We start from the raw sequence: 25,597 nt of genomic DNA on the forward strand, positions 1-25,597 counted from the left end.
AGAAAGTGCTCACACTTTATTTAAAACATGTCTTGCCCAGGGATCAGCCTCAGTCCACAGAAGACACCGCTTCCTACAAAGAAAGAAAAGAAATGTCTGTCTCAACCACAGGCACAGAGAGATAAACTGGGAACCTGTTTGTGAAGTTTTTGGGAGGTCCACCTCTGTTTTTTCTTTGTCTGATGCAGCAGTTTGTGTTGTGGGGGTGGACTCAGCCTTGTTCTCCAGATCAGTCATACTCGTCTCCTTCACTGCAGCGGGGCCAGCTCTCCTGCAGGAGGGAAATATTAAGGTAAACACATGCATACCTGATAGACGTTTAGCTGTTGCATAATTTATGTACAGAAAAAAAACACATTAGCTGCATCAAATGCAACTGCAGTGCCCATGTTAACGATGACTTTTGTTAATTTGTACAACCTAGCTTCAAGTACATTTGTTGCCATCCACAAATCTGATCTAGGCATGTTTTGTTTTGTTTTTTAAATGAGACATGACTGGTTCTGCTGGAACGGAGGGACTTTGAGGGACTTAAACTTAATGATTCAGCTTCAACATTCTTTGAACACCTTGATGTTAAGACCTACAACACTAATTCAACTAGTCTGTCTCAAAGACTGTACATAGAGTGGACAGCGTGGCTCCGCCTTTTACAATTGCTGTTATAGGTCCCAGCAGTGTGCAGCCAGAGTCTACGCAATAGAGACTTTGAGAGACTTTGTGAACCTGAGTGGAGCAAAGGAAGAAAAAAAAAAGTTTTTTTTTTCTTAAGTCTAATAATACGGTGGCCCTGAAAGCTCACAGAGCTGCAACAGAACAGAAAACGTGCAAAAGGACAAAACACAATCAAACAAAGAAAACATCTTTATCAATTTCACAAGGCATGTGCAGCAATTAGAACAGGGATCTCAAACTCGTGCCATGGAGGACCAAGAGGCTGCAAGTTTTCTTTCTAACCAAAAACTCAACCAGGTGGTTTCACTGATTAGTCCCTGGTCTCTGCTTGAAGGTGATGTAATCAGTGAAATCAGTCGGTGGAGTTTTTGGTTGGAAAGAAAACCTGCAGCCTCTTGGCCCTCCATGGCACGAGTTTGAGATCCCTGATTTAGAAAAACACGCTGCAAACACCACAACACAACACACTAGAAAAAACGTACTGCAAATACATTACAACACAACAAAAGTGTTTCCAAAGGGCACTTAAGACTGATGGCACATGTGCAGACACACTTGTTGTTGACATGGATTTCCAGTCACAGCTTTATTACACAAACTGTAAAACAATGTTAACTAAATCAACACATAATTTTTACCTCATTTTCCATCACATCTGATGGAAAGAAAACCATAATAAAGCTGTGACTGAAAATCTGCCCCAACAACAAACATGTCTTCACATGTGCATCACTTTTAAGTTTCCTCTGGAAACACTTCCATTGTGTTGTGGTGTATTTGCAGCACATTTTTCTAATGTGTTGTGAACCTTGCAGCACGTTTTCTAAATGCCGCATGTGTTAAATTGCTGAAAATGTTTTAATTTGCTTGTGTTTTGTCCTTTTGCATGTGTTTTCTTAAGTTACAGTGCTGTGAGCTCTCAGGGCAAACATACTAATCTCTTCTTGGCTATCCCTCCAGACGTGTTTAACTTATCCTAAAAAAAACTACACAATAATGGTAGCTGTTACTTATCCTTAAATGAGACTTAAAACCTAAATTTCTGAGGTCCAATAACTAATAAAAACACAAATTTACAAAAAGACAACTTGAACACAAAATAGCCCAAAAATGTTGTCACATCACCTCAGCAAACCAATGTGAGAAACATTTCTAAAAGGTGTATTAAATTTTTAAAGTTTGACCACAGCCCATCTAGAATGACTGGGGAGACTGATTTTTTTTGACCTATATTGCAGCCACCCACCAGGGGGAGCTGTTTTTATGGCGACCTCACTTTGAGCCAACCAATATGACATCCATTTTTTGTTTTACAGTCTATGGTTTGTCAGATGATGGCTCTATTTGAAAAGCACCACTCTTACTGGGGTCATCCAAAAAATAAATTTAGAAATAAAACTAGTCACGTTTTAAACTTCTTCTGTGTTTAAAAACAGACACTAACAATCTGTATCATGGCAGGTCATCCTACGAACCTTGTGTTGGCACTCTTCTTCCTTCTGACCACCACAGCCATCACAATAATGACCACCAGTCCAGCACAGACCCCTGCAGCACCATACACAATGGGACCCTGCATGGTCTTGAAGAAGTGGTCCTGGCAGGAGTCACCGCTGTAACCAAGCGAACACGCACAAGCAGTGTCGCCTTTGTCCTCCACGCAGCGGCCGTTACCACTGCAACGTTTCTGGCTGCACTGCAAGGCATCCAGGTTCCTGAGCAGACCGCTGCCGTTTAGGGTGGTGTTCAGGCCTGGGTCTTCAGCAAGATTCGGAGGCAATGGAGAAGATGAGTTGAGGGGCAGAGTGGGAGCCAGGACTTTAGCTCCTGATCTCTGCTTTAAACTCACACCTAGATTAAAAGATGGTTCAAGGTTAAAACTGAAGCTGTTTTTTGTTATTTTAAATGTTTCTGCTCTTATCCCCTTTTCAAGAAGATGCTCAGACTCACAGTTCTCATCTGAGTGGTCACTGCAATCAACGTGCCCATCGCAGAATTTCTCAACAGGCTTGCACATCAGCTGATCCAGACAGGGCTTGCTGCCAGCCGGGCAGTGCTGCTCCTGGATACAGGAAGTGGCGTTCACAAGGACGTGATCATGGGCACATCTGCACGTCCTGCCTTTTGGGGTGGGGAGGCATAAGTGCTGGCAGTCGCCATTGTTTTCTGTGCATTGGTTTGAACCTGTGAAAATAGGCAGGGAAGCAGTCAGAGAGCAGTTGATATTTAGTAACACCTCAGTACGCTCACATGGGAACCCTTTAAAATGGTAATCTGTTATGATGTGTGGTTGTCTGCCATACCAGTCTGACTTGACTCGCTAAACGCCTTTAAACCGACCACTTCTGTGCCGACCTCAAACCACAGTTTGTTTTGCTGCTGCTCATCCTGGTACCAGAGCCGGGTCTTATCTTGAAGAAAAGGAAAACAAAGAGTAATGTGGCTATATCAGCTAAAGAAAGTATTCTACATCAGCAAAAATCAACGCACAGAAAAAAAGAGCTATATCACAGTGAATAGTGAAGTTTACCCACACCAGCTCAAGAAACTGATGAACACATCATGATTTTACGTTTCATTGTTTTTGGAACATAACGTCTCATTACCACTGACAGTCATCCAGAGCAAAGTCTCATCACTCAGGGCCACAGCAGTCAGGCCTGCCCCAGTCTTGAACTCTTTGTATCCAGATCCATCAAGCTGGACAGAACAGATATACCCTGAACCTGAGAAAGAATCAAAGCTGGTTACGTTTGTCCTACACACTAACACTTGCGTTAACTTTACTTTAAATCTGTGACAGCTCTTGCCTTTGTCAGCCCAGTAAATCAAATCCCCTTTACTGGAGAAGGCCAGAGATGTGGACTGGACAGCGTCCTTCCTCACAGCACGCTCTGTGCCGTCCATGCTAGCACACTCTAAATTAGCCAGAGTACCCGTTTCCTGCAGACCCACGTTGATGAAACACACTCTTCCACTGACGGGGTGGAGAGCAATGGCCTCCATTCTGCCTATCCCTTCCTTTATTAGAACAGCCGTGTGAGCTGCTGTCGTAGAGGTGACCTGCAGACGAGGCTGTTTGGTGCTGCTCCAGTACACGTTGAGTGTAATCCAGTCAAGCGCCATGGCAGTGATGGTGTCGCCCATGAGCTTCAGAAGCTGACCCTTAGGTGACAAGTCTGCCTCCTTCAGCTTGAAGGAGCTTAGAGAGGTTGTACCATCATCTGTCAAGAAGAGAGTGTGGTCACGCAGGCTGTAGTCCATGATGCCGGCCTCATTGATGCTGGGAACCTGCAGTGCCACATGCTCAGGCCAGCCCTTCAGTTCCACTGCTGTGTGTCGGGACTGCAAGTAGATCTACAAAGAGCAATGGATCAAAACACAGAATTTAATGTATAATAATAGATTGTGAAATACAAGTGGGGTGTTTGAAGTGGCGACCAGAGGTAAATATGTAAAGTCTTATAGTTCATTTTTAATGGCCTCTTTATGATGGCTTTCACTTGTCGGTATGCCTGTACTACACTTCGGTTCATGCACAGAAAATAGAAATCCATAAGTGGCTGGGTTTAAAATACAGAGCTTTAATGCCCTCTAATCCAAGTACATTACTTTCTTTTCAGTGAAGCAAGCAAGTCGTTCAAACTTGGTGAACTATACAAAACCTGTGTGACGGTGGATGGGGACAGCATCAGCAGGAATGACGAGTCAACCAGCCTGGAGCAGCTCAAACCATCCTTAGCCAGGACCAGACCTGAAGGACACTTGCACACAGCTTTTGGTCCCGGACTCAACACACACATGTGGGAACACTGAATCTTCTGACAGGGACTCTCAGTGTTCATCTGAAGCAGTGGGTGAACAACCTGCAACCCAAGTATGACAGGTTTTTAAAGAAGGCTTTTTTTTAAATCATTTTTGTTAGATGTTTAAATGTAATGCCATTGTACACTGCAAAGTCCCCAAAAAGCTGAGTGGTTATGTAGAGTGTTGATACGTTTGTGAGTTGTTGAAACCCTGGTTGAGTAAAAAGTGCCAAAACTACTTCTCTAATGTTGCAACTGAAAACATAAAAGTTGAGCGGGGAAAGAAAGTATTTGCTCACTTTGAACTTTTAAAAATGTGTTGGCATCAAATTCAGACAGGAGCAGCAAAACCCGGAAACAGCTGTGAGACGCTTAAAAAGAAAAAACCCTGAAGGATCATTATTCACATTGTTTGGCAACATGGCTGGCTATAAAAAGGGGCATCCAAGAGAGGCTGAGTCAGATGGAGATGGAGGCCATGTCCACACGTAGCTGGGTATTTGGGAAACCACATATTTTTATACGTCTACGCCTGTCGTCCACACGAAACCGCAGCTTTACATCACTAAAAGCTAAGTTTTCTGAAAATTCCAGCCAAAGTGAAGATTTCAGAAAACTCCGGTTTCATGGTTTCGTGTGGACCGGTAAACAGAGTTTTCGGTTCTCAAACGTCACAGCTGAATGACGGGTGCACATTCTGATTGGCTGGCATGGGTTTTACGTCAGGAAAACACTGTCTATTATGGGTTTGGCGTGCTTGGAGCTGCACTCACCTGCTGATTTACCCACTGCGTGTGGACGGAAGTATTTTTTAAACAAACGAGGGAGGGGGGGTTACTAGTTTTTGAAAATACCCAGCTACATGTGGACATGGCCAGAAGGACACACACTTCACACACGCACTACTCTTGTAAAACAGTTTGCTCTCATAGACTCTTAATTTAAAAATTTTGTCCCCAGGGACAAAACTGCAAAGAATGTGTAGATTCATCATCCACAAAACAATCATCAAGTTAGTTGGAGAATCTGACGTTTCGGTAAAAAAATGCCAAAAACTAATACCCAGAGTTCTATCATCTTTGGGTGGAATGGCATTAAAAACATGACACTGTAGTAGAAATCACTCTTTGGGCTCGGTCCAGAAAAGTGTCTTGTCTCAAGTTATTTAGAGACAAAATGAGGTCTGAATTCCTTGTAACGTGAAAAAAAGAAAAACCCTGCCAATGGAACAAGAAAAAAGTCACTTGTATTATGACATTATTGTAGTTTCAAGCAAAAAAAATTTCCCATAGATATTTTGTTACTTGTTACAAGCAATTCAGACTCCATTTTTGTCTTTAAAAGAACTTTTTTCTTGACTGGTCAGTTGAATGTGGCTCATATTGAGTATAATAAGTACATTTTTACTTAAAGACAAAAACACTTGATAAGATTTTATTTTTTTTTGCAGTGTAGGCCGGTTTCGGCACCACATCCTAACCCTTCTAAAAAGACGAGGTGCCACACAGCTTGTCATCAGTGCACCATTCTAAAATCCCACTCATGATGACACGGGAAGCTTACACATCTGGAGAGGCTCCATTAATACTTAACAGTGGGTACTGTGTGGAACAGCATGTGGTGATTGGAGTTGTACTTTTTAGAGAAGACCTTTCACATTTCAGCAGTACAGTGTTTTGAAAAGAAAGTGGGTGCAACAAAATTTTGAACATTCCCCTGTCCTAACCTTTTGAGCACATATTGCTCAGATTTTACAGTCTGAACATTGTGCTGGGACAACACATCAAATGTTCAATCAAGTATGAAGTTTATTCTTTAATCATCATACCCCATATCTTACACAGAATCCAAACCCCTCTGGTATTACGGCTGTAAATCCACCAAATGCTTGATGTACTATTTCTAATACCTTTCCTCCACAACTCCACAATTTCTACCGTTTTAAAAATAGGTGCAGAACTTTGTGAAGTGGAAAGCTTTCAGTGTTCAATGTCAGAGCTGCGCGTGGGCATTCAACCAGAGCTATCACCACTTAACCCAAGTGTAGTGAACCAAATTTAGCTACAATGTCCATTATAAAATAAAAGCCCTGTGTCCTACTGTGTTCAACGTCCTTTATTCTGAGCATTTCACTCACCTTCACACCGAAAGGTTGTCTCGGCCTCTTCAGTAGAACTTGATGTTGTTTGCCAGTTATTTTATGAGCAGCCTGCACCACTCGCTTCTTGGCATCAGTCCAGTAGAGCATGTCATTGAACACTGCCAGGGAGAACGGGTTAGTGGTCTCTTTCATTTGTAGAATCTGAGGGAGACATTTAGACAAAGCATGGGGGTCAAACAAGTACACTACTTTGTTTTTTACTACAGTATTTTATGCTCTATTTTTTTAGTTTATCAATCCATCCTCAAGGCATTTGGGAAAAGGTGAAGTATGAAGTATCACTTTTGTTGTAGCAGTAGTTAGGACAGAAAAGCAGGACAAGCATAAGATGGATTGAGTGATGAGGGAAAGTAACTTCTCATTGGTACTCATAACAGCTTAGACAATAAGCTTTAAATATAATAATACTAAATAAACATGGCAACATCTCCCTCCTGAACGTTGTACCTGAATATCTTCCCCATCCAGTGTTGCGGATCCAATTAACCTCAGCCTCTCATCTGTCCAGTAGACTCTGTCAGAGATGGTGTCCACAGCCACCCCGCCTGGCCAGCCCAGACTGGAGTTGACCACTGCCCTCCTCTCCGACCCGTCCATCCCTGCACGCTCAATCTTCACTACATTACCAATTTCTGTCCAGAACATCAGCCTGGTAACAAAATGAGCACTTGTGAAAACTGAATCCCATGGAAAAGTCTTACATATTTTGTTGAAAACAAAAATTACACCAACCCTTTTTGAGGCAGCAGTGCCAGAGAGCGAGGCTGCTCCAGGTCTTCATCCAGGATGACACTGTAGTCCGGTGTGCTCACAGTGGCTTTGGCCAGTTTGATGGCCACAATCTGACTGTTCACTCCATCGATCCAGTACAGATTCCTTCCGAGCCAGTCTACAGCTACAGAGTCAGCTCGAACACCTGTCGAGGGAAACACCATCTTGTGTATCGTGCAGTATCCTGGTTTCACCTCTATGTAAAGTCAGATGGTATTAACCAATAACACTTCAACTGCATCAGTGCTGTACAAACCTTTAATCAGAGTCCCTGTGGTCTTCTGGTCCAGTGAGGACCACCGAATGCTCTCAGAATCCAGTCCAACCCAGAAGACCCTCTGCTCCTTCCAGTCATAGTCCAAGGAGAGGATTGCTTTCTTGGCAGAGGATGACAGCACATCTAAGCTGCGGCTACGCAGACCAAACAAGAACAGGTCTGTTTGGACAGACGCCAACAGAAAGGGTTCACCTGAGGAAAACAGACATGACATGATGGAAACGGCTGTTATGGCCTTTCAGTCTGTCGGTGGTTGCTCATAACTAGAAGATATAGTCTGATGTGCCTCATATATCCAGTACTTTGCAAAAAAGATTTGCAGTTAAATATCTCCGCCAAAAAAATTACCAGTGATCTTGCAGTGCTGTCCACCTGCCTCCATTATGTAGCCTGGGTGACAGTTGCACTGATACGAGCCAGGAGTGTTGATGCACAGCTGACTGCACACACCAGGGCTCCGGCCTTCACACTCATCAATATCAGCACAGGTTTTCCCATCCTCCAGGAGTCTGAATCCTTCAGCACAGCGACAAAGCTAAACAGCAACAGCCAAGTGTTTCCATCAAAAAGGCTTCACAGCATGTAATAAAAGTCCATTTTATACTCCCACTTTTATTTTAGCAGCTTTCTTGCAGGATCCACTTTGGACGTAAAAAGTTCATTATTAAACTGAGAGTTTAAGGGTTCTTACTGGTCCCTGTGGTGTGCTGTAACAGCTCTCAGAGCAGCGGTTGCGATCAGCCTCTGCACAGACAATATCACAGAGGCCTCCTTCGTCTGAGCCATCAGCACAGTTGGTGATACCGTTGCACACAAGGGCTGGATCCATGCACTCCTGGCTGCCACAGAGGAACTGGTGATGGGGGCAGGTCACAACCCCACCTGGTATCCAAACACACACAGATTCTCAATGCCAGTAAAGGCCTTTATGATGCATTACCTGTTAAATCTCAAGTAAGGAGAGCATCAGGAAATGCCACTTTCTGACCTTGAAAATATTTTGGTTCAACTTAAGTCATTGAGAATATGCATAATTAGCTTTAAAAATGGATCACATTCCACTTTCAGTCCTTCAATCCTGTGCATTTTAAATTGTTCCTTGGCCTTGGTATCATTTTATCGTAGTTTAAGTGATGGACTGTGCAACCCATTGAAAAAAATGAAAAGGTATCTACTACTCACAGTCAGCCTCATCACTGCCATCCTCACAGTCTTTCATGCCATCACACCTCCAGACTGTGGGAATGCACTTGTTTTTGGATTTGCAAGACCACTGGAAATTTCCACAGCTTAGAGGAACCTCAGGACAATCCTGGAGGAGGAGTCAAATGAATACTTTGCTTCAATATAAAACCATTTCTGAGAAAGACTCTTCAAGATGATCTCAAACCTCCATCAGATGACAAAGTGTGATTCATGACAGTTGTGAAAGCGCTGAGCTTATTCAGAAATGAAAATCTCATATAGTTCCTGTCTGTTTTTTCATAGTCCACCTTCTCATCTGTGCCATCTTTGCAGTCAGAATCTCCATCACAGATCCACTCCTGCACAAGACACTCCTTGCTCTGTGGGCAGCGGTGTTTGGTGGTGCAGCTTGGTGCGTTGGTACAGCCCTCCTCATCTGAACGGTCCCAGCAGTCTGGGTGACCATCACAGCGCATTGTGGCAGACACACACTGGCCACTTGTGCACTTGTACTCAGTGGCACTACAGAGCTCTTCAGCTTGAAAAGGGGGGACAAATATCATAAAAGGTGTCAACCTCATGCAGAGCTGAACAGCATGTAAGCAGACTAATTTCCTGGCTCATCCAAAACATACCACAGTTAGCCTCGTCACTGCCGTCCCAGCAGTCCCTCTCCCCGTCACAGAGAAAGCTGTCAGGAATGCAGCGGCTCTTGTTATCACACTGATGGGCACAGCCATCCATCTGCTTGGCACATTCCAGCTCATCAGAGCGGTCCTGACACTGAGGCACTCCGTCACACACCTGGCTCAGCTCTATGCACTTCTTTCCATGGGCACACAGGAACTGGTCTGCAGAGAGCACACACATGTTATGACCAGGGTTTTGGCAGATGTGGGGTCATCTGGGTTTCAAATTATTAAATAATTTCCAGCTTTAGAGGATTACACAGCCCACCACTAATAATCCTGCGGACATTACCTAAATATCTCCACATTGCAGACTTTTTCCAACCTCAGTGAAGAAACACACAACATTTCTCATTCACTTGGAAAAAAAGAGAATGAACAAGTGCATCAGTGTGAAAGAAATCCACCAGAGGGCAGAAAAGGCACATTCATAACCCATGAAGCCGCAAACTGGACAAACCAACAGGCAGATTACCTGCTTCACATGTAGACAAGCATTCCTCCTCATCGGAGCCATCTTTACAGTCCACTTCACCGTCACACACATGCTTGTAGAGGACACACTCCAAGTTGCTCTTGCAGGGTTTAGAGCCCAAAGAACACTTGATGGGGGCTGATGAGCCAGCAGTTGTAACAGGCACAACAGTAGCAGCGGTCCCCTTTTCTTCTAGATCTTGATCCTCTAATAAAGAAAAAAAGCATTAAAACTTAACATTAAACTGCTGAAGTGATAAACTGATGTAAGAGATCTTCATGTTTGTGTCAGTTTACCACAGTTGGCTTCATCTGTGCCATCTAAGCAATCCCTCTCTCCATCACAGAGGAAGTTTGCAGGCAAGCAGCGGTTGTCGTTGTCACAGTGGTGAACACAGCCCTCAATTTGCTTCGTGCACTGGAGTTCATCAGATCTGTCCTGGCACTGAGGTATGCCATCACACACCTGACCCTTGTCGATGCACTTCTTTCCGTGGGCACACTGGAACTGGTCTGTACAGAGGTAGGGTTAAGGTTTTTTAATTCATGCCAGTGCTTTTTTTCTTTACTGGCAAGTCTGACAGGGCACTAAATGAAATGTTGAAATTAGGGAACTTCATGGAATGCACTTAAGTTCCCATTTATCATTTGGCAAACATAGTTTCATGGCTCCAATATACCTGTTATAGGGTATAGTTTCCCCCAATTTGAGTGTGTCCTTAGTGTACATGGAGTTAAGACATCCCATGACACATGTTTTGAAAAGGTTTTTAGTTTTTACAGCTTTAATTTTAGACATTTCAAATCATTTGGTTCATTTTCAGGAGTACTTTTTGTGTGTAAAGTGCAAAATTCCTTAATTCATAAAAAAACATTTAAATCAGTCTAACTCAGTGGTAAAATTTTCCAGGAAGACTTAAATAATTTAAGTATAACCAAATCCAGTTATTAAGCCATATATATATATATCAAACTTCATGTCAGCTCCTGTCATAACTAATATGGAATTAATTAATTTAAGTCCAATGCTTCTATTGTTTGGTACTCCAGAGTTATATTACATACCAAATCTGACTCTATCTTTAACCTGAGAACTGGCAGGGACCATTTGGCGTTACCAATCATGATCAGCAAATTTAATGAATTACCTTCATTGCACCCCAAAGCACAACCCTCTTCATCAGAGCCATCCGTGCAGTCAGACTCTCCATCACACACATGGTTGAAGAGGACGCAGGATGAGCCATCCTTACACAGTTTAGAGCCCCGGCCACACTTTAAAGGACTACTTCCAGCTGAAACTGTGGCTGAGAAACGTTATGTTTACTTTTAGGGCACAATTCCATTATCATTTTTACAGGCTGTAAAAGTAACATAATTATCTGTACACCTGGCTCACCTTGCAATGACAGTAAGGACTGTAACAAGACTGCACAAAGAAAAAAAAGTCCACCCATGGTCAGCGATTAAATAAAACGGGCCTGGAGAATCCAAGTGCTCGTGCATTTATAATTATACCAGGTGAGGGCGATGCAACCTGATTGAACACCTGAAGCAGGGAGGAGCTACTGCCCCGTCAGGCCGGGTCCCACTAAAGCATCCTATAAGAAAAAAAAAACAAATGAATAAAAAGTGGCTCAAAAGCTGACTCAATGTACTTTCGCTACTAATTAAACAAAAAATAGAGAGTTATCTATTTAATATTAATATTTTAATCAGTATTCTTTTGAACATAATCTTTTCACTAATCTTTTCACTAAAAAGTAATCAATCATTACACCCATAATCATGTAAGTTTCGGCTTTTTCCACCTAACATAAGCCAAATTTTTAAGAAAAAGCGATTTTGATTCTTTACATAGGCTACATACATTTATCAGATTAAAAAAAAAAAAAAAAAAAAAAAAATCAAGATATGTCCAGTGAAAATGTTTCTGTGAGAGAAACAAAATTAAGGTACCATTTGTAAAATAAGTAAATAAATAAATAAATTAACAAATAAATAAATAAATCTAGGCAAGTAATGCTTTTAATCTAACTCTTTATTTGGGGTAAAGTGATTTTTTTTTTTTTTTAAGATTTGAATTAGTTGTCCGCCACTTAATCTCTGAATTACATCAATAAACTCACACAATTAATTTAATAACAGGGATTGTCAAAGGAGTGCTCAGAATATGTCCTGTATTATCCTCCAATCATGTTTTGAATAGGAGGGATTAAGCGCCCTTACGTAGCTATCAAGTTTGTTTTGTTGTTCCGGTCTACCGAGCCTAGCAGACTAGCTTCAGTAGCAGCTTGAGAACAAGCCTACAAGTCAAAATTAGCAACGGTGCAAACAGTTCAGGTATTTTAATGCTAACAAGGTGTTTGGAGGGCTGTGCACTCGTTTCCTCCCAAAGCAGAGCCGTGGGATTTAAAACTGGGGTAACTATTGAAAGCTTTTGTCGACTTTGGAGCATGTTGTTTTGTGTGGGAGCTGTAGGTCCGTTAGCCAGCGGGAGCCAGGCTCAGTTCAGAAGAGTTCGTCTAAGATGCTAACTCGTTTGGTGCGGTGTGTACATCTTGGTTAATATCACAAAACCTCTCTACCTGCGACTAAATGAAACATGAAAACATTGCGATACTACAGGTTTCGTGTTTTAAAAGATTACTTTTGTGTTGAGTTTGCTTGACAGGCCGACGGTAGGTAGCCGAATAGCGCGGCTGACTGTTGCGCACAGGAGGTATTTTGGTGGATCACAACAAAAGGATTTTTGATAACAAGCTGGCAGCTAGCTGCTTTGCGCTAATGCTAGCTCACTTAGCGGGATGCAGACCCACACAAACTGCCTCCTGTTTGTATATTTACTGTAAATCTTCACTTTTGTCCTCCATTTGTAAAAATGTAAGCATTTAGCTGTAAAACACTGGTTAAGATGACGTTAGTGGGTTTATTGTTGTGATTCAAGCTAAGCAGGCCCCCCGACCAGGTAGCTAGCAGCCGGCCTTCCCAAGCCAGTTAGTGTTAGCGCCGGGGGCCATGTCACAGAATAAATTCCCTATTTTTATTCATCTCTAGCCTGTCCCCTTTTTTAGGAAAGTCTCAGCGGTTGCATTTCATGTACGGGATGTGAAGGTGTCAGGCACATCTCTGGTGTGAACCAGTTGGATTTTCCAGCTAGCTAACTGTGATGTCGATCAGTGTTAGTGACAGGCTAACGTCAAGTGGACATCACTGTTTGTTTTCACCAAACTAATAATATAAGGCAGTTATGTAGCACTTACTACGCTTCTTTTACAACAAACATATCAATATATCATACCCACATTTTCAGAGATTTTCACTGACAGAAGAAATTCCCTTTGTTGTTTGTTTTGGGCTGTTGTTATTATCTGTTGCATGTTTTGTTTTTAACGATGTACTTTGTGTGTGACTTTTTTCCAAGGTATCCACCTCGTTTGAGTATATCCTGCTAACACTGGCTTCCACCTGTGACTTTTTGGTCAGGAGAGGGGCCCCAGCAGAGCAAGGGCCCAAACTGTAGCACTAGGTCCCTTCTATTTGTGTGTGTGAGAGCTTGTATTGAGTCTTCTGGAGACTCCCGGCTTGTCCATCCAGAATGTCCTCCATCTTGCCATTCACCCCTCCCGTGGTGAAGAGGTTGTTGGGCTGGAAGAAGTCAACTAGCGGCCCCGGTGGAGCAGGCGGTGGAGAGCAGAATGGGCAAGAGGAGAAATGGTGCGAGAAGGCTGTGAAGAGCTTAGTAAAGAAGCTAAAGAAGACAGGTCAGCTAGACGAGCTGGAGAAAGCTATCACCACGCAGAACTGCAACACCAAGTGTGTCACCATCCCCAGGTATGCTGCTCAGCACTACACTGCTCTTCAAAGTAGGGTGAGGAGAAAGCTGCTGCATAAGTTAATGCTAGTGTGCTTAGTTCACATGTCAGGGTCGCAGAATTACATCAAACAGTCGTCCGCTGATGCTAAACTTGGACTTGTAATGAGATTCTGTTTCAATAAAATTCAGTGTTTGTAGATGAATAGGTAACAAATTGGAAATGTAATGTGGTTTACATAAAGATGTTATCATATTTGCACAACAGAAGGAAAGCTATAATGTATTATAAAAGCCACGCTGATGGGAATCAGCTCACTGTTTGTTTACAACTGCGCTTACAGGCAGACAGCTTGTATTTATCTGTTGATGAAAGACTTAAATGGTGAGAAAAAATGGTCTCATTATCAGCCAGCCAGCCTTGATGGCCCAGACTCACGTTTAGTGGGAACATCATGTGCAGCCGAGTACCATGTCGGATGTTTGTATGTCTATAGATAGCAGAGTGGTTGTTATCGCCTGAGAATTGTTCGCACTGTTAGGTTGGTAGAGATTATGTGGCTGGCAATGTGAATGAATCAATTTCTTAAATGTGGCAGAAATAGTAGAAGATATATACGTGAGGGGGGTTAGGGAGAGTCAATAATGCAGAGAGATGTTGCTTACCAGCTATACATGTGTTGAATGTAATAAGGGAATTGTTTTCCAACATTTTGGCACGTTTCTTCTCTAGAAACTGATTTCTCAGAAGTACAAATAGCTGCTGAAGATTTTTAGAACCTACAAGCTGCCGTGAGTGGTGATTAAAACTTACTTTCCCGCGCTGTCAATGACCAAAAATTTGCACCAAACAAATTCCATGTTAGCTGTAATCCCACATTTAGATTACAAGGCTCTATGTTTTCGTAGCATTAAACTGTAGAAATGTATTGTCCTGTTATTCAGAAGCAACTTCTCTCATTTGTCCTCATTTCAAGATTTGACTGTCTAATTTTCAGGCCATTTCTTGTGATTGTTTTGAGAATGTTTCAAAATTATCTCCCACTCCCCCCCACCCACGATTGCCTCCTCCATTTCCCCCACTCTCTGGTGCCATTGTGTGTATTCAGTGTTTGTTTGAATGTCTCCAGATAAGTTCAGAGTTATTTTGGGTGTTTGATACAATGCCACAGTGTTGAAGAATGCTCTTTGTCTCATTCATTGTGTTTCGCTGACTCCATGTTGTTGTATTTTTTCCTTTATTCTGTCAAAAAGGCTTCTCTTATTTGAAATTCCCATCTTTCCATTCTCACCTCTCAAACTGAACTTGATGTCTTTATTTTGCCATTAGATTCCAATAAAAGAGGCCTTTTAATGTTCACATTACTCATACTGATATTTCTGAATGAGCCATGTCCCATGTTTATCATTTGTTTTTTGTTTTTGTTTTGTTGTTTTCTCTGTGCACAGCAATTGCTCTGAAATATGGGGACTGAGTACACCAAATACGATAGAACAGTGGGATACATCAGGCCTATACAACTACCCTGACCAAACCAGGTGACTATTCTCAACTATTGTATGGTGTTGCATACAGCTTTGATGTGGGACAGTTGTCATTGCAGTGTTTGAGGTGACAGGCTTTGAGAACATCTTTGTTTCTCGTTCTTGTCACCCCTCAATCCTTTCATCTCCATTCCTACAACCCGCACCCCACCCGGCCATATTATGTGTCACCCCTTCTTTCTTCCCCTGTGTATCTCTGATCCATCTCACCACCATCTCCTGTTTGCTGTTTAATCAGATCACTGGATGGCCGCCTGCAGGTCTCCCACAGGAAGGGGCTTCCTCACGTTATCTACTGCCGCTTGTGGCGATGGCCTGATCTACACAGCCACCACGAGCTGCGCGCTATTGAGGCCTGTGAGTATGCCTTCCACCTAAAGAAGGATGAGGTCTGCATCAACCCCTACCACTACCAGCGGGTGGAGACCCCAGGTTAGAAGACTTTTCTTTTTATCTTATCAAACCTAAACCACACATGTCTGTATTCTAGGATGGATGTATCGATAGTGAGAAAGGTACTTATAATACCTGAGGGGAAATTCAGGGTTCTGGTATTACACACAAAGTTTATCAAGCAGAATGGGGAAATAAAAACAAAGATAATGGTGTAAATCAAGGATGTTATTCTTCTGGACATGTCCAAAATTCATTTCCTTCTCCCCGAAGAGGTGACTCTCTCTTATGATGGCTTAAATAAATAAAAGCAGAAACAGCACAAGACAAAAATAGTTCAAATTACCAGAAGAAAAAGAAAAATCTCGCACACTGGCCAACTTCCAGAAAGAAATACTTAAAATCAACATTTTGGTCATAGACCTTATCAAGCAAATATTAAATGTTGCATTAAAGTTTTTCTCCCTGTGAGTTGGCCAGTGTGCAGGATTTTTCTTTTTTCTTCTGTTAAAAAAAGAAAATAAAATAAAAGAAAAATATGATAAGATACTAAGTGAAGACAGGAAACTCATCCCAGATAAAATCTGGGGTTGTAATCTTTATTTCTGGATATTCATGCTGATGTTTTCTGACAAACTCAAACTGAGGTTTTTAAATTAACTGAGATGAGCCGTGGAAGTTGTATCGATTGTGCTGTGCATAAACTTCACAATACAGCGTTATGTGAATGAATCCACTTGTGCCAATAGAGTATGATACAATTTTAAAGAGCTTTGTTTTGCCATATTATAATTTGTAATGTCTTCAAGCTCCCAAACTTAACAAGTAAATAAAAGGCAGAAAATCAGCGCTGGTGAGTGGTGAAATGATAATGTGGTCACTTTTCTCCAAGCTTGTAACTTCTTTCTCCCAATTTATCGTAACGCTTTTTAGCCATCAGCGCAACAATTCAAAACTTATGTGATGTTTTACATGAACCGTGCATGTTTGTCTTTCCCTGTTCTTCTGATAAATGTGAATCAGACCCCTGATTTATAATAATTGGCACTTTTTTGTTTCATCTTTACTTAACATGCCAGTACGTGTTAACTTCAGACACTTGTGAAAAGCATTTTTGGCTTTAGAGATCTGAAAATTGCAAATAAGCTTAGCAGTATGACTAGTAGCTTGGTTTTGTCAAAAAACAACAACACAATGTTAAAATCTCCTTAAAGCTCTCACTGTCATTCAGTAGATTTTGTTGATCCCATTAAAAAAGTAAAACAGGATTTTATTAGAGGATGTGACAGGCTTGTCTCCTGTAGTACAGTGACCCTTGTCCTTTTGTAGCATCTGTTCGTTCTTGCTTAAACCAGGTAAAATATGTGTCCTGGTGAGCTCTAGATGTGCCTTTAAGCAGGTATCTCTTATCTTAAGCTGGAAGCAGAGTCTTTGCGTCAAATGATGTGACTGCTTGCTGAAGCCTCGAGCAGCTACAAGTTGTGTCAGATTTTAATTTTTCATCAACAAAATCTTCTTTGGGAGTTCAAGGCTGGTGATCTGCATTGAAAGTGACTTCAGTGTCGTCTCAGAATCTCAGTCTAAATTTCATGAGTAATTCTGATGTTTTGTTTTGTTGCTTCTGCAAACATCGCAAACGTCTTTTCTACCCACTTGTTCATTTTTTTGCATTACTATCTGAAAGCATTGAAGATGAAAAAATGTTTTTAAAAGCATATGACTGACAAATCTAAATCATCTCTTTGGACACTTTCGCCCTGCAGTGCTGCCTCCTGTTCTCGTGCCAAGACACTCAGATATCCTGCCAGAGCTGCCACCTCTGGATGACTACACTCATTCCATACCTGAGAACACAAACTTTCCTGCAGGAATCGAACCTCCTAACAACTATATACCAGGTGAGTTCATCTCTGCTCCCTGAGCGTGAATACGTTTGGCTGGCTTAGGGTTCCTCTTTTCATTTCACTTTAAAGAAATTTAATGAAGAAGAAAATGTTTATTTGTTTTTACACTGGAGCTCATGTTTTTTCCTCTTTGCATCATCCAAACAGAAACGCCTCCACCGGGCTACATCAGTGAGGATGGGGAGGCCAGCGATCAACAGATGAATCAAAGTATGGACACAGGTACCCTAGACTAGTAAACCCTCCTCCTTTCCCTGTGATTCTTCCCCATCTCCTCAATTCAAAGCCAGAGGTGCTTTTTATTTTACACATTTCTCTGACACGAGTATGTGGTTGTATACTCACACAACAGCAACACAACTGGAAAACATTTTCAGTTTAATAAAATTGAGTAAAATCTCTTCAGTCTTTCATTTAGATATTTTGATTTGCTGCTATAAACGAGAGTTTTGGTTGCTAAATATAGTTATAAAAATTTGTTAAGCACATATAAATTTTTCTGGCTCACATGATCTAAAAGTGCTTTTTTCCACATGCACACTAAATTCCTTTAATCTTACTTGTACAAGAAATAAAGAAAAGATTGCACTTACTACAGATGTACACTGATGTCAAACTGCAGTAATAGTTCCTCATCAGTGTTTTGTCACTCCTGGCCTAGTCGTTAATAATCACAATCTCTATGCCAATCATAATAATCACGATTATCATTTTGGCCGCCATGATGCTGCTCTAGTGCATACTTTGTGCGACAGCCTGAGGCTGTGTTTTTTATCCTCCAAGTGCAACAAGTTACTTATTGTTCAGTAAGTCTTCCATTTAGCTCAGTGTCATGTCAAGTCATAACTCACACTGATACGATCTGAACCATTCACACATGTAGGATGCACACAGTAGTTGTTTTAGCCTGGTTATCACTCAAAAACACACCTGTTTCACTTTTTCAAAGTTCTTTTGACCTTCTTTTGTGAGGCAGCCACTAGTTTGATCTCGTCTTTGAAGCAATCCACATGTTCCTTGTGTTTTGTTCCTCTGTCAAACCATCCATATCGATGACTCAATGTTTTCTTTGGCAGGTTCTCCAGCAGAGCTGTCCCCCAGCACTCTGTCTCCTGTCAACCACAGCATGGGTAAGATGCAAACCCTTCCTTTCAAGACAGAGAAGAAAAACAAGCACAGTGTCTATGAGTAGGATGCAAATAAGTTGACGTCACTGGTTTTTGGCCTTTTTTCACTCTAACCAATGAACGTCTGTAAAGTCTAAGCAATGTGACAAGATCTTTTTTTTTTTTTTTTTTAGCAAAATAGGGATGTTTTTAATTCCCTCAATCTGCTTGAAAATAGTGTCAAATATTAGGTGCTAAGCATGCTCATTATTTAAAATCGGATATGGGCACCCTTAGGATATACTCTGCCAAACAAGATCTGTACACAGTCATTATTTGAGCTGAGTTGAAGTCTTATTTTGAAATGGGAAACCTAGAGCCCCTGTTTGCTCAGATCTTTCCGTTCTTGCTACATTGTTTTTCGCTTAAACTGCACCTATTTTCCAAGTTTGGAACCAAAGCTGATGACAGTCTAAAGTTATGCCATCTACACAGTTTTTGGACAACATTGAAGAAGAAGGAGTTATGGATGAAGCCATCATTGTTTGTTTTTTTCTGCTCTTTGTCCACCATCTTTGATTACCCGAAAGTTACATTAGAGTAGGGATGGGTACCGATTTAGGTACTTTTATAGGTATCGACTGAATTTTGTCAAAAGTACCGGGTATCGATTTATGTAGAACCAAAAGGTACCATGTTTAGGTACCTAAACGCATCCTTGTGACTGTGAAGAAGTAGTGGAGTAGGTGATTTTCCATGCTGGACACAAACACAGCATTGCAAGGTTATATATTGAAGAATAAATATATTAAATAAAAAAAAGAGATTTTATTTTCAAACAAATTGATATTTTTTACCACATAAGCACAAAAAAGTATCGAAAATTGGTACTGTTGAGTACCGGTACCGATTGCCAGGTACCGGGCATTGGTATTGTTTCGAATGTGAAAGGTACCCATCCCTACATTAGAGATTTTATACTATTTTCTGTTTTGAGGGATCAGAGTCTGGTTTTTGGGAAAACAAATTTGTGTTTCTTTCCACTCACTGAAGGACAAACACTTCAGTATCCATCAGTATTTGACATCATGAGTGGGACTCTCATGTTTTCATTATTTGTTTGAACATGTTTAAACGTGTCATCAGAGTAGGACGTATCAGGACATGTTTAAGTGACTTGACCTCTTCTCTAGACCTACAGCCAGTGACTTATTCGGAGCCAGCTTTCTGGTGCTCTATAGCCTACTACGAGCTGAACCAGCGCGTTGGCGAGACGTTCCACGCCTCCCAGCCTTCGCTGACTGTGGATGGATTCACGGATCCGTCAAACTCTGAGCGTTTCTGCCTCGGTCTGCTGTCTAATGTCAACAGGAATGCCACGGTGGAGATGACCCGGAGGCACATAGGTAAGAAACAGCCAATAGAAAGTCTTCTTTCCTCTCTACAGTTTATTCTTGAGTCTAATACCTGTTCCTGCTCCAGGATTACTTAAATTTTAGGCTCATGCCCATTTTACATCATCCTAACCCTTGATTCCTGCTTTTCTGTGTTTACAGGAAGAGGAGTTAGACTCTATTACATTGGAGGGGAAGTATTTGCTGAGTGCCTGAGTGATAGCGCCATCTTTGTCCAAAGTCCAAACTGCAACCAGCGGTATGGCTGGCATCCCGCAACAGTGTGTAAAATTCCACCAGGTGAGAGCTCAGTTTTGTTGCAATCAGATTAAATCACATGAATAAGCATCAAACTGTCATGAATTAACAAAGCCCAATGCAAAAAATAACAAGAAAGGTTCAGTGTGACCAGCACTGATGTCTGTGTTATTCAGATGTGCTGACTCCAACACAAAACTACCAAATACTCCTCAAAGAGATACAGTGACAGGCACCAGTAAGATATAAACCAACCCTCTCTCTTATTTTTTTCCTTCAGGATGTAATTTAAAAATCTTCAACAACCAGGAATTTGCAGCCCTGCTGGCTCAGTCGGTGAACCAGGGCTTCGAAGCTGTCTACCAGCTCACCAGGATGTGCACCATCCGCATGAGCTTTGTTAAAGGCTGGGGGGCCGAGTACAGGTAAGCAGTGCTACACCCTGATATCTGCTCAAGTTTGAAGTGAGGGCATTGTTCTGGCTCTGTCACATCTTATAGGAAGATTATCCAAACTTTTGTTTTCGTGTCACAACATGATGCTGCCTTCCATTTACATCAAAACTTGGAAGTGGGGAGTGGGAATGGCGTCATCTCAGAGTTAAAAGTGTTCAAGTTGCCTAGTCAGAAAAACTTGCCTTAACAGCAGTTTTTCTGTACTTAAGTATCGAACAATACTACGCTTAAGGCTGATTCAGTGCGACAAACACTCGTCAAAAATGCTAAAACAAATGGAATATTACAGGAGCTTAATTACTTAATACACCGGGGCAGCCATCTTTGATTGAGGTGGTGTGGGTCTGCTGACTTCCCAGTAGGAAATTTCGATCCCTGGGGGCGTTCCAGCTGGAACTCGTAAATCCTGACTTCCAGTACAAATGGAACATACAACTTATTTATGAAACTTTGTAAGACAGTGAAGTCATAAACTATAGTTTTGTGCTGCAACTAACGAGTATTTTGTTAGTTGACTAGTCCGTTATTGATGAAGCAATTCCTTCAGCCATTATCCTTTTATTTTCCAAACAATTCTCTTTCAAACTATGAACATGCTCTTAGTTCATGTTAAGATGATATAGTTTTAATGTGTGGAGTTGTAATAGTTTGCTCAATGTTTTCACAATTAGAGAGGAGAATGAAAAAGGAAAGTAGAGAATAGATCAAATGTGATAAAGCAGAGATTTTAAAGTGAGGGACTGAAAATGTCTTGCAGTTTAAACTGTTCAAGAGAAAGCAACAGTGTCTTCTGCTCAAAGCCTCACACATAACAGAAGTATTTTCATTAAAAGCAAGATCTGTTTTACAGTTGTTGTCTTTTTCAGCTTTGACTCACTTGCTCCCAGGCTTTATGTATGTCATGACGCTCTGGTAGTCAGCAGCTGCCTTATTGCTTTTATGCATTTGCTTCACTCAAAACATCATCAATAAGTTGTAAAGTGTCCTCCTCTTCAGTAGTTTATTTTACTATGCATCATATTAGGGAAATAAATTATGCCATTCAGCAAAGTTTGAAGGAATCATCACTTACCATGCGACAGCGGCTGTATTTCCCCTTGTGGCACTTCTCTGAAACAAAGCTTGATTGTACTTTATAACAAAGAGCCACATGAAAATCACAAAGAAGACAAATTACTGAATGTCTTCAATCATTGCTTTTTGTTTACCGTGTCATGTTTTTATTCTTTGTTGGATTTATTGTCGGGATACACTGTGTCATGCTGCTACGGCGTCACGCTACTATGTAACTGACGCAGCTATCAGCATCTGGTTTACACAGCACCCACCATGAGAGGGCACAGTTTGCTGTGGAAACTCAAACAGGATCAGGCTTTACCGACCCAACCTACACCAGACCAGACTGGTCTAAATTGGACTGCTGGGTGAAAACACGGCTCATGTGCGCACTGACAAGTTTCAGAATTAACCATGATGTATAGTCAGTTTCCGTTGACAAAGGAAATTTAAGAACTGATCAGAATTTTAAACGTGTGTCTCTCTTTACAGGAGGCAGACTGTCACAAGCACTCCCTGCTGGATCGAGCTGCATTTGAATGGACCCCTGCAGTGGCTAGACAAGGTTCTGACCCAGATGGGTTCCCCGTCTGCCCGCTGCTCAAGTATGTCCTAAACAGCTGAGGACGTGCCCCAAAAGCGCAGCCCCATTACATGTCATTAAATTCTAAACTTGTGAGTCCTTCATGAAAAAAAAAAAAAACGGAAACCCCACAGAATGACTTTTCTGTAACGTTCGTCATAGTATTTGTGGCCCAGTTCCACATCCCTGTTTTAACTTCTCACACACAAACACCAAAACAAACGCACCCTCACTGTCTCACAAAGACACACATATACATGAACACACAAAATACACACACACACACACACACACACACATATACTTATACATATACAAAATACACACACATACAGACTTCAGTAAAGAATTTGGCACTTTTATACCCATCTATGTCTTGCACCTTGTTAAATTGCTTTCCCCCAAATCCTTAATATTAGATCTATTTGTGGTACAAATGAAATGTATATTGGTTTTTAGTCCAGGAAGTAGGGGAAATACCAAAAATGTCTGTGAATAATTTCTCAGTACTGAAGATCACTGGTATGAGAAACATGAGCTTGAATGCTAAATTGATTTTGTTCCAGCCTTCCCCAACCATTGTTCTGAAACTAAGTTTACTTTTGTCTGGGAAGCTTTGACCCATCTTTTGTCAGAGTGGCTTGGTAAAGAATCGATGGCCTTGTTGGCTGTTCCCCTCTGAAGGAAACGCCAGTGTTTATGAAATTGAATGGATTTATGGAATTGACTTTTGTTACACTTGGTGTGTCTTTATAAGACACACCTATTAACGGACAAATAGGAATGTTGGTAAAGAAAATTTTAACTCAAAAACCCCCAAAACAACTGCAAGCCTGGTTGTGGCTGTAGTTTATTTCTTTGTCATTATATGGCACTCTCTGTGTCCATGGTTAAGTTGATTCACACCCCCACAGAGCAGCCTGGTTAGGAAACTAGTGAGATGTTGAGCAGGCTTTGCGAGGTGCACTGGGCAGGGACCAGAGAATATCAGCTGTTTTCAAAAGCTTTTTCTCTTTTTGACACGACACTGAGAGCCCTGGGGCTCTCTGAGGTGGAGCATTGAACGTCTCACCAGGAGAATTTGAAGGTATCAATGAAATCATTCTGTTTTTAGCCTATATCCCCATTGTTTTGCTACTTTTTTGTATTCTCATGTATTTTTATATATAAATATACTTAAGATTTTCTGTCGTTCACTTTTTATTACAGTAATATTTTCAAGACCACAGCTGTTTCTAAAAAGACATGGAGGGCGTGGATCATTCCTTCGTTTTATCCAAAAGATTCTGTTCAAATACATTTCTAATCGCAGCTCTTAGTCTTGGTTATAAACAAACAAACAAAAAAGATCACTGCCCCACATGACGTGTAGCCTGATTCTGTCCTTTTTTCCCAAAGAAAGCTGGTGCATTTAAAGTACTGAACAGGTTTTCCCCAAAACTCAGAGTCCACCTTCTTGTAATGGTTTAAATGATTCCAGAAGCATGTAAAACTTTGTAATGGCCATTCATTCATTCATTCATTCATTTATTCATCTCACTTCTCGAACAACACACGTGACCTCTTGTAGCCTTTTGGTGCTTAGTCAAGCGGGTTAAAGTCATCCAGATATATTTGGATTTGAAAATGTTACAGAAACATGGGAGCTGGAACCATTGCCTTCCATGAGAAAATAAGAGCGAATGTGCCTGCACACTAGGACATTCTGTGTTAATGTGTGTATTGTACTTGTTCTGTCTATAAAATACAGTATGTACAACCAGACATATTAGCTAAAACTCTGCCATATTTGTCATTATGTGGCTGTTGCGAGTTTAACATGTTTCCCTCACTCCTTTTCTCTTGATGTAAATGTGTTTACCTTCTGGCACTAGCGATTGTACTTTACGTGCACCTAGTGGAGTTTGGATTTGGGGAACTGAAACCATGCGTTAGGGTCCAGTGTTACATCGTTTTTATCTTTGGCCTACAACATATGAATGTGAAAAAATGCATTACAAAAACTGACGTGGACCAGACGTACATATACATAACAGTAGTACAGTATGTGTGTATTTAACAGTAATCATTTTGCAAAGCAGTCAGTACAGTAGATGTCGCAGTTGTTTTACCAGTAGAGGGCGGTATTGATAGAGCAGTTCTTTTTTTCTGACCATAAGCTTCTCAGGCGTGTGGCATATTATGCAGACTTCATAAAACACTAATAAAGATTTTTATTCTCATGATTCAGTCTGTTGAGTGTGTGTTTTCTTGATACTGTGGATACTTCAAATTTTAGATAGAACATATTTGAAATGCTATAAATACCAATATCAATATCAGCAGTGGAATTACTCTCAAGCTTTACTTGCTGGTTGTTGTTTTTGTTTGTTGTCTGTACAGTTGTGACGAGGATGCCGCATGAAAAAACCCACTTAAACCCCTTTTTGAAGCCTCACATTCTGCAGCTTGAAATTAACGTTTGAGCTTCTATTTCATGCTGCAGAAAAGAGACTTATTGCTACTACTTTTTTTTTGCCTTTGAACGATGATGCTTATGTTTTAGGCATGCTTCCTCTCAGAGCTTTAATTCTTTGGATAATGTGGAGCTCTGAGGTTCATGACAAAGCTTAAGTCTCTGAACTCATCACTTGCTCCCTTGGTCTTGGTCTGTGCCAGCCACGTTGGCAAAAACGCTGCATGTACTCATTTTACAAGGCGATTTTTAACTTGCTTTCCTCTCATTTATGTTTAATTTAAGAAATACTTGAAGCTCTCGTCTTTACTCTGTGACCCTGTTCGAAAACATATTCTCACTATCTCCCCAGAGAGCGCCTTGAAACATAGAAAAGTTTTAGGGCCTCTGCTCCTGCAGCTTGGGATTTGCTGCAGGAAAATTCAGGTTTGACTGGCTTGTCTCTTTAAATGTACTTGACTGAAGTCTTTGTGTTTTGTGATCTAGAATATGTCACTTAACTGAAATGTGTTGCTGCTGCTCTTGGACAGGACACACTTGTTAACATTTTTTTATCACATGGTATCACAGGTTAAATATATAATATTTTTTTGTAG

At 41.2% G+C, this 25,597-nt stretch overlaps 2 protein-coding genes across 5 annotated transcripts; one reads left to right on the forward strand and one right to left on the reverse strand.

The window, feature by feature from the left end:
• Window positions 1-11,569, reverse strand: lrp13 (low-density lipoprotein receptor related-protein 13). Of its 2 annotated transcripts, none has more exons than XM_074671367.1 (21): window positions 11,438-11,569; window positions 11,187-11,339; window positions 10,336-10,551; window positions 10,040-10,246; window positions 9,511-9,726; window positions 9,184-9,413; window positions 8,873-9,002; window positions 8,382-8,572; window positions 8,039-8,225; window positions 7,670-7,882; window positions 7,375-7,558; window positions 7,090-7,291; window positions 6,619-6,783; window positions 4,341-4,541; window positions 3,486-4,032; window positions 3,282-3,401; window positions 2,979-3,086; window positions 2,626-2,859; window positions 2,151-2,526; window positions 163-271; window positions 1-73 (listed from the first exon to the last, which is right to left on the reverse strand). In XM_074671367.1, the coding sequence occupies exons 1-21, from the start codon at window positions 11,493-11,495 to the stop codon at window positions 50-52; spliced, it is 4,071 nt and encodes a 1,356-aa protein (XP_074527468.1). In that variant the 5' UTR covers window positions 11,496-11,569; the 3' UTR covers window positions 1-49. The 2 variants fall into 2 exon arrangements, with proteins under 2 accessions (XP_074527468.1, XP_074527467.1); XM_074671366.1 differs by having other exon boundaries at window positions 11,187-11,345; window positions 11,438-11,568.
• Window positions 11,570-12,279: 710 nt separating this feature from the next.
• LOC141790220 (mothers against decapentaplegic homolog 2) lies at window positions 12,280-24,771 on the forward strand. 3 transcript variants are annotated; one of them, XM_074669936.1, is made up of 11 exons: window positions 12,280-12,461; window positions 13,463-13,872; window positions 15,302-15,391; window positions 15,636-15,829; window positions 17,554-17,688; window positions 17,842-17,904; window positions 18,771-18,824; window positions 19,994-20,206; window positions 20,357-20,494; window positions 20,733-20,877; window positions 22,456-24,771. In XM_074669936.1, exons 2-11 carry the CDS (start codon window positions 13,637-13,639, stop codon window positions 22,577-22,579), a joined length of 1,392 nt encoding a protein of 463 aa, XP_074526037.1. In that variant the 5' UTR covers window positions 12,280-12,461; window positions 13,463-13,636; the 3' UTR covers window positions 22,580-24,771. The 3 variants fall into 3 exon arrangements, with proteins under 3 accessions (XP_074526037.1, XP_074526038.1, XP_074526036.1); XM_074669935.1 differs by having other exon boundaries at window positions 12,281-12,461; window positions 17,842-17,916; XM_074669937.1 differs by lacking the exon at window positions 15,302-15,391 and having other exon boundaries at window positions 17,842-17,916.
• The last annotated feature ends 826 nt before the right edge of the window (window positions 24,772-25,597 follow it).

This window comes from Halichoeres trimaculatus, unplaced genomic scaffold, assembly GCF_033239565.1.
Source record: "Halichoeres trimaculatus isolate MK-OKI-2021-1 unplaced genomic scaffold, fHalTri1.1 fHalTri1_scaffold_5, whole genome shotgun sequence".
In the NCBI taxonomy this organism is placed as follows: domain Eukaryota; kingdom Metazoa; phylum Chordata; class Actinopteri; order Labriformes; family Labridae; genus Halichoeres; species Halichoeres trimaculatus.

Coding starts and splice junctions, on each gene's coding strand:
- lrp13 (XM_074671366.1), bottom strand. CDS start 11,495: ATGGGTGGACTTTTTTTTCTTTGTGCAGTCTTGTTACAGTCCTTACTG. Junction 10,552..11,186: donor TGCTTTGGGGTGCAATGAAG/GTAATTCATTAA, acceptor ACCTCTGTACAG/ACCAGTTCCAGTGTGCCCAC. Junction 7,292..7,374: donor GCACTGCTGCCTCAAAAAGG/GTTGGTGTAATT, acceptor TTTTGTTACCAG/GCTGATGTTCTGGACAGAAA.
- LOC141790220 (XM_074669935.1), top strand. CDS start 13,637: ATGTCCTCCATCTTGCCATTCACCCCTCCCGTGGTGAAGAGGTTGTTG. Junction 17,689..17,841: donor TCCTAACAACTATATACCAG/GTGAGTTCATCT, acceptor TCATCCAAACAG/AAACGCCTCCACCGGGCTAC. Junction 18,825..19,993: donor TCCTGTCAACCACAGCATGG/GTAAGATGCAAA, acceptor CCTCTTCTCTAG/ACCTACAGCCAGTGACTTAT.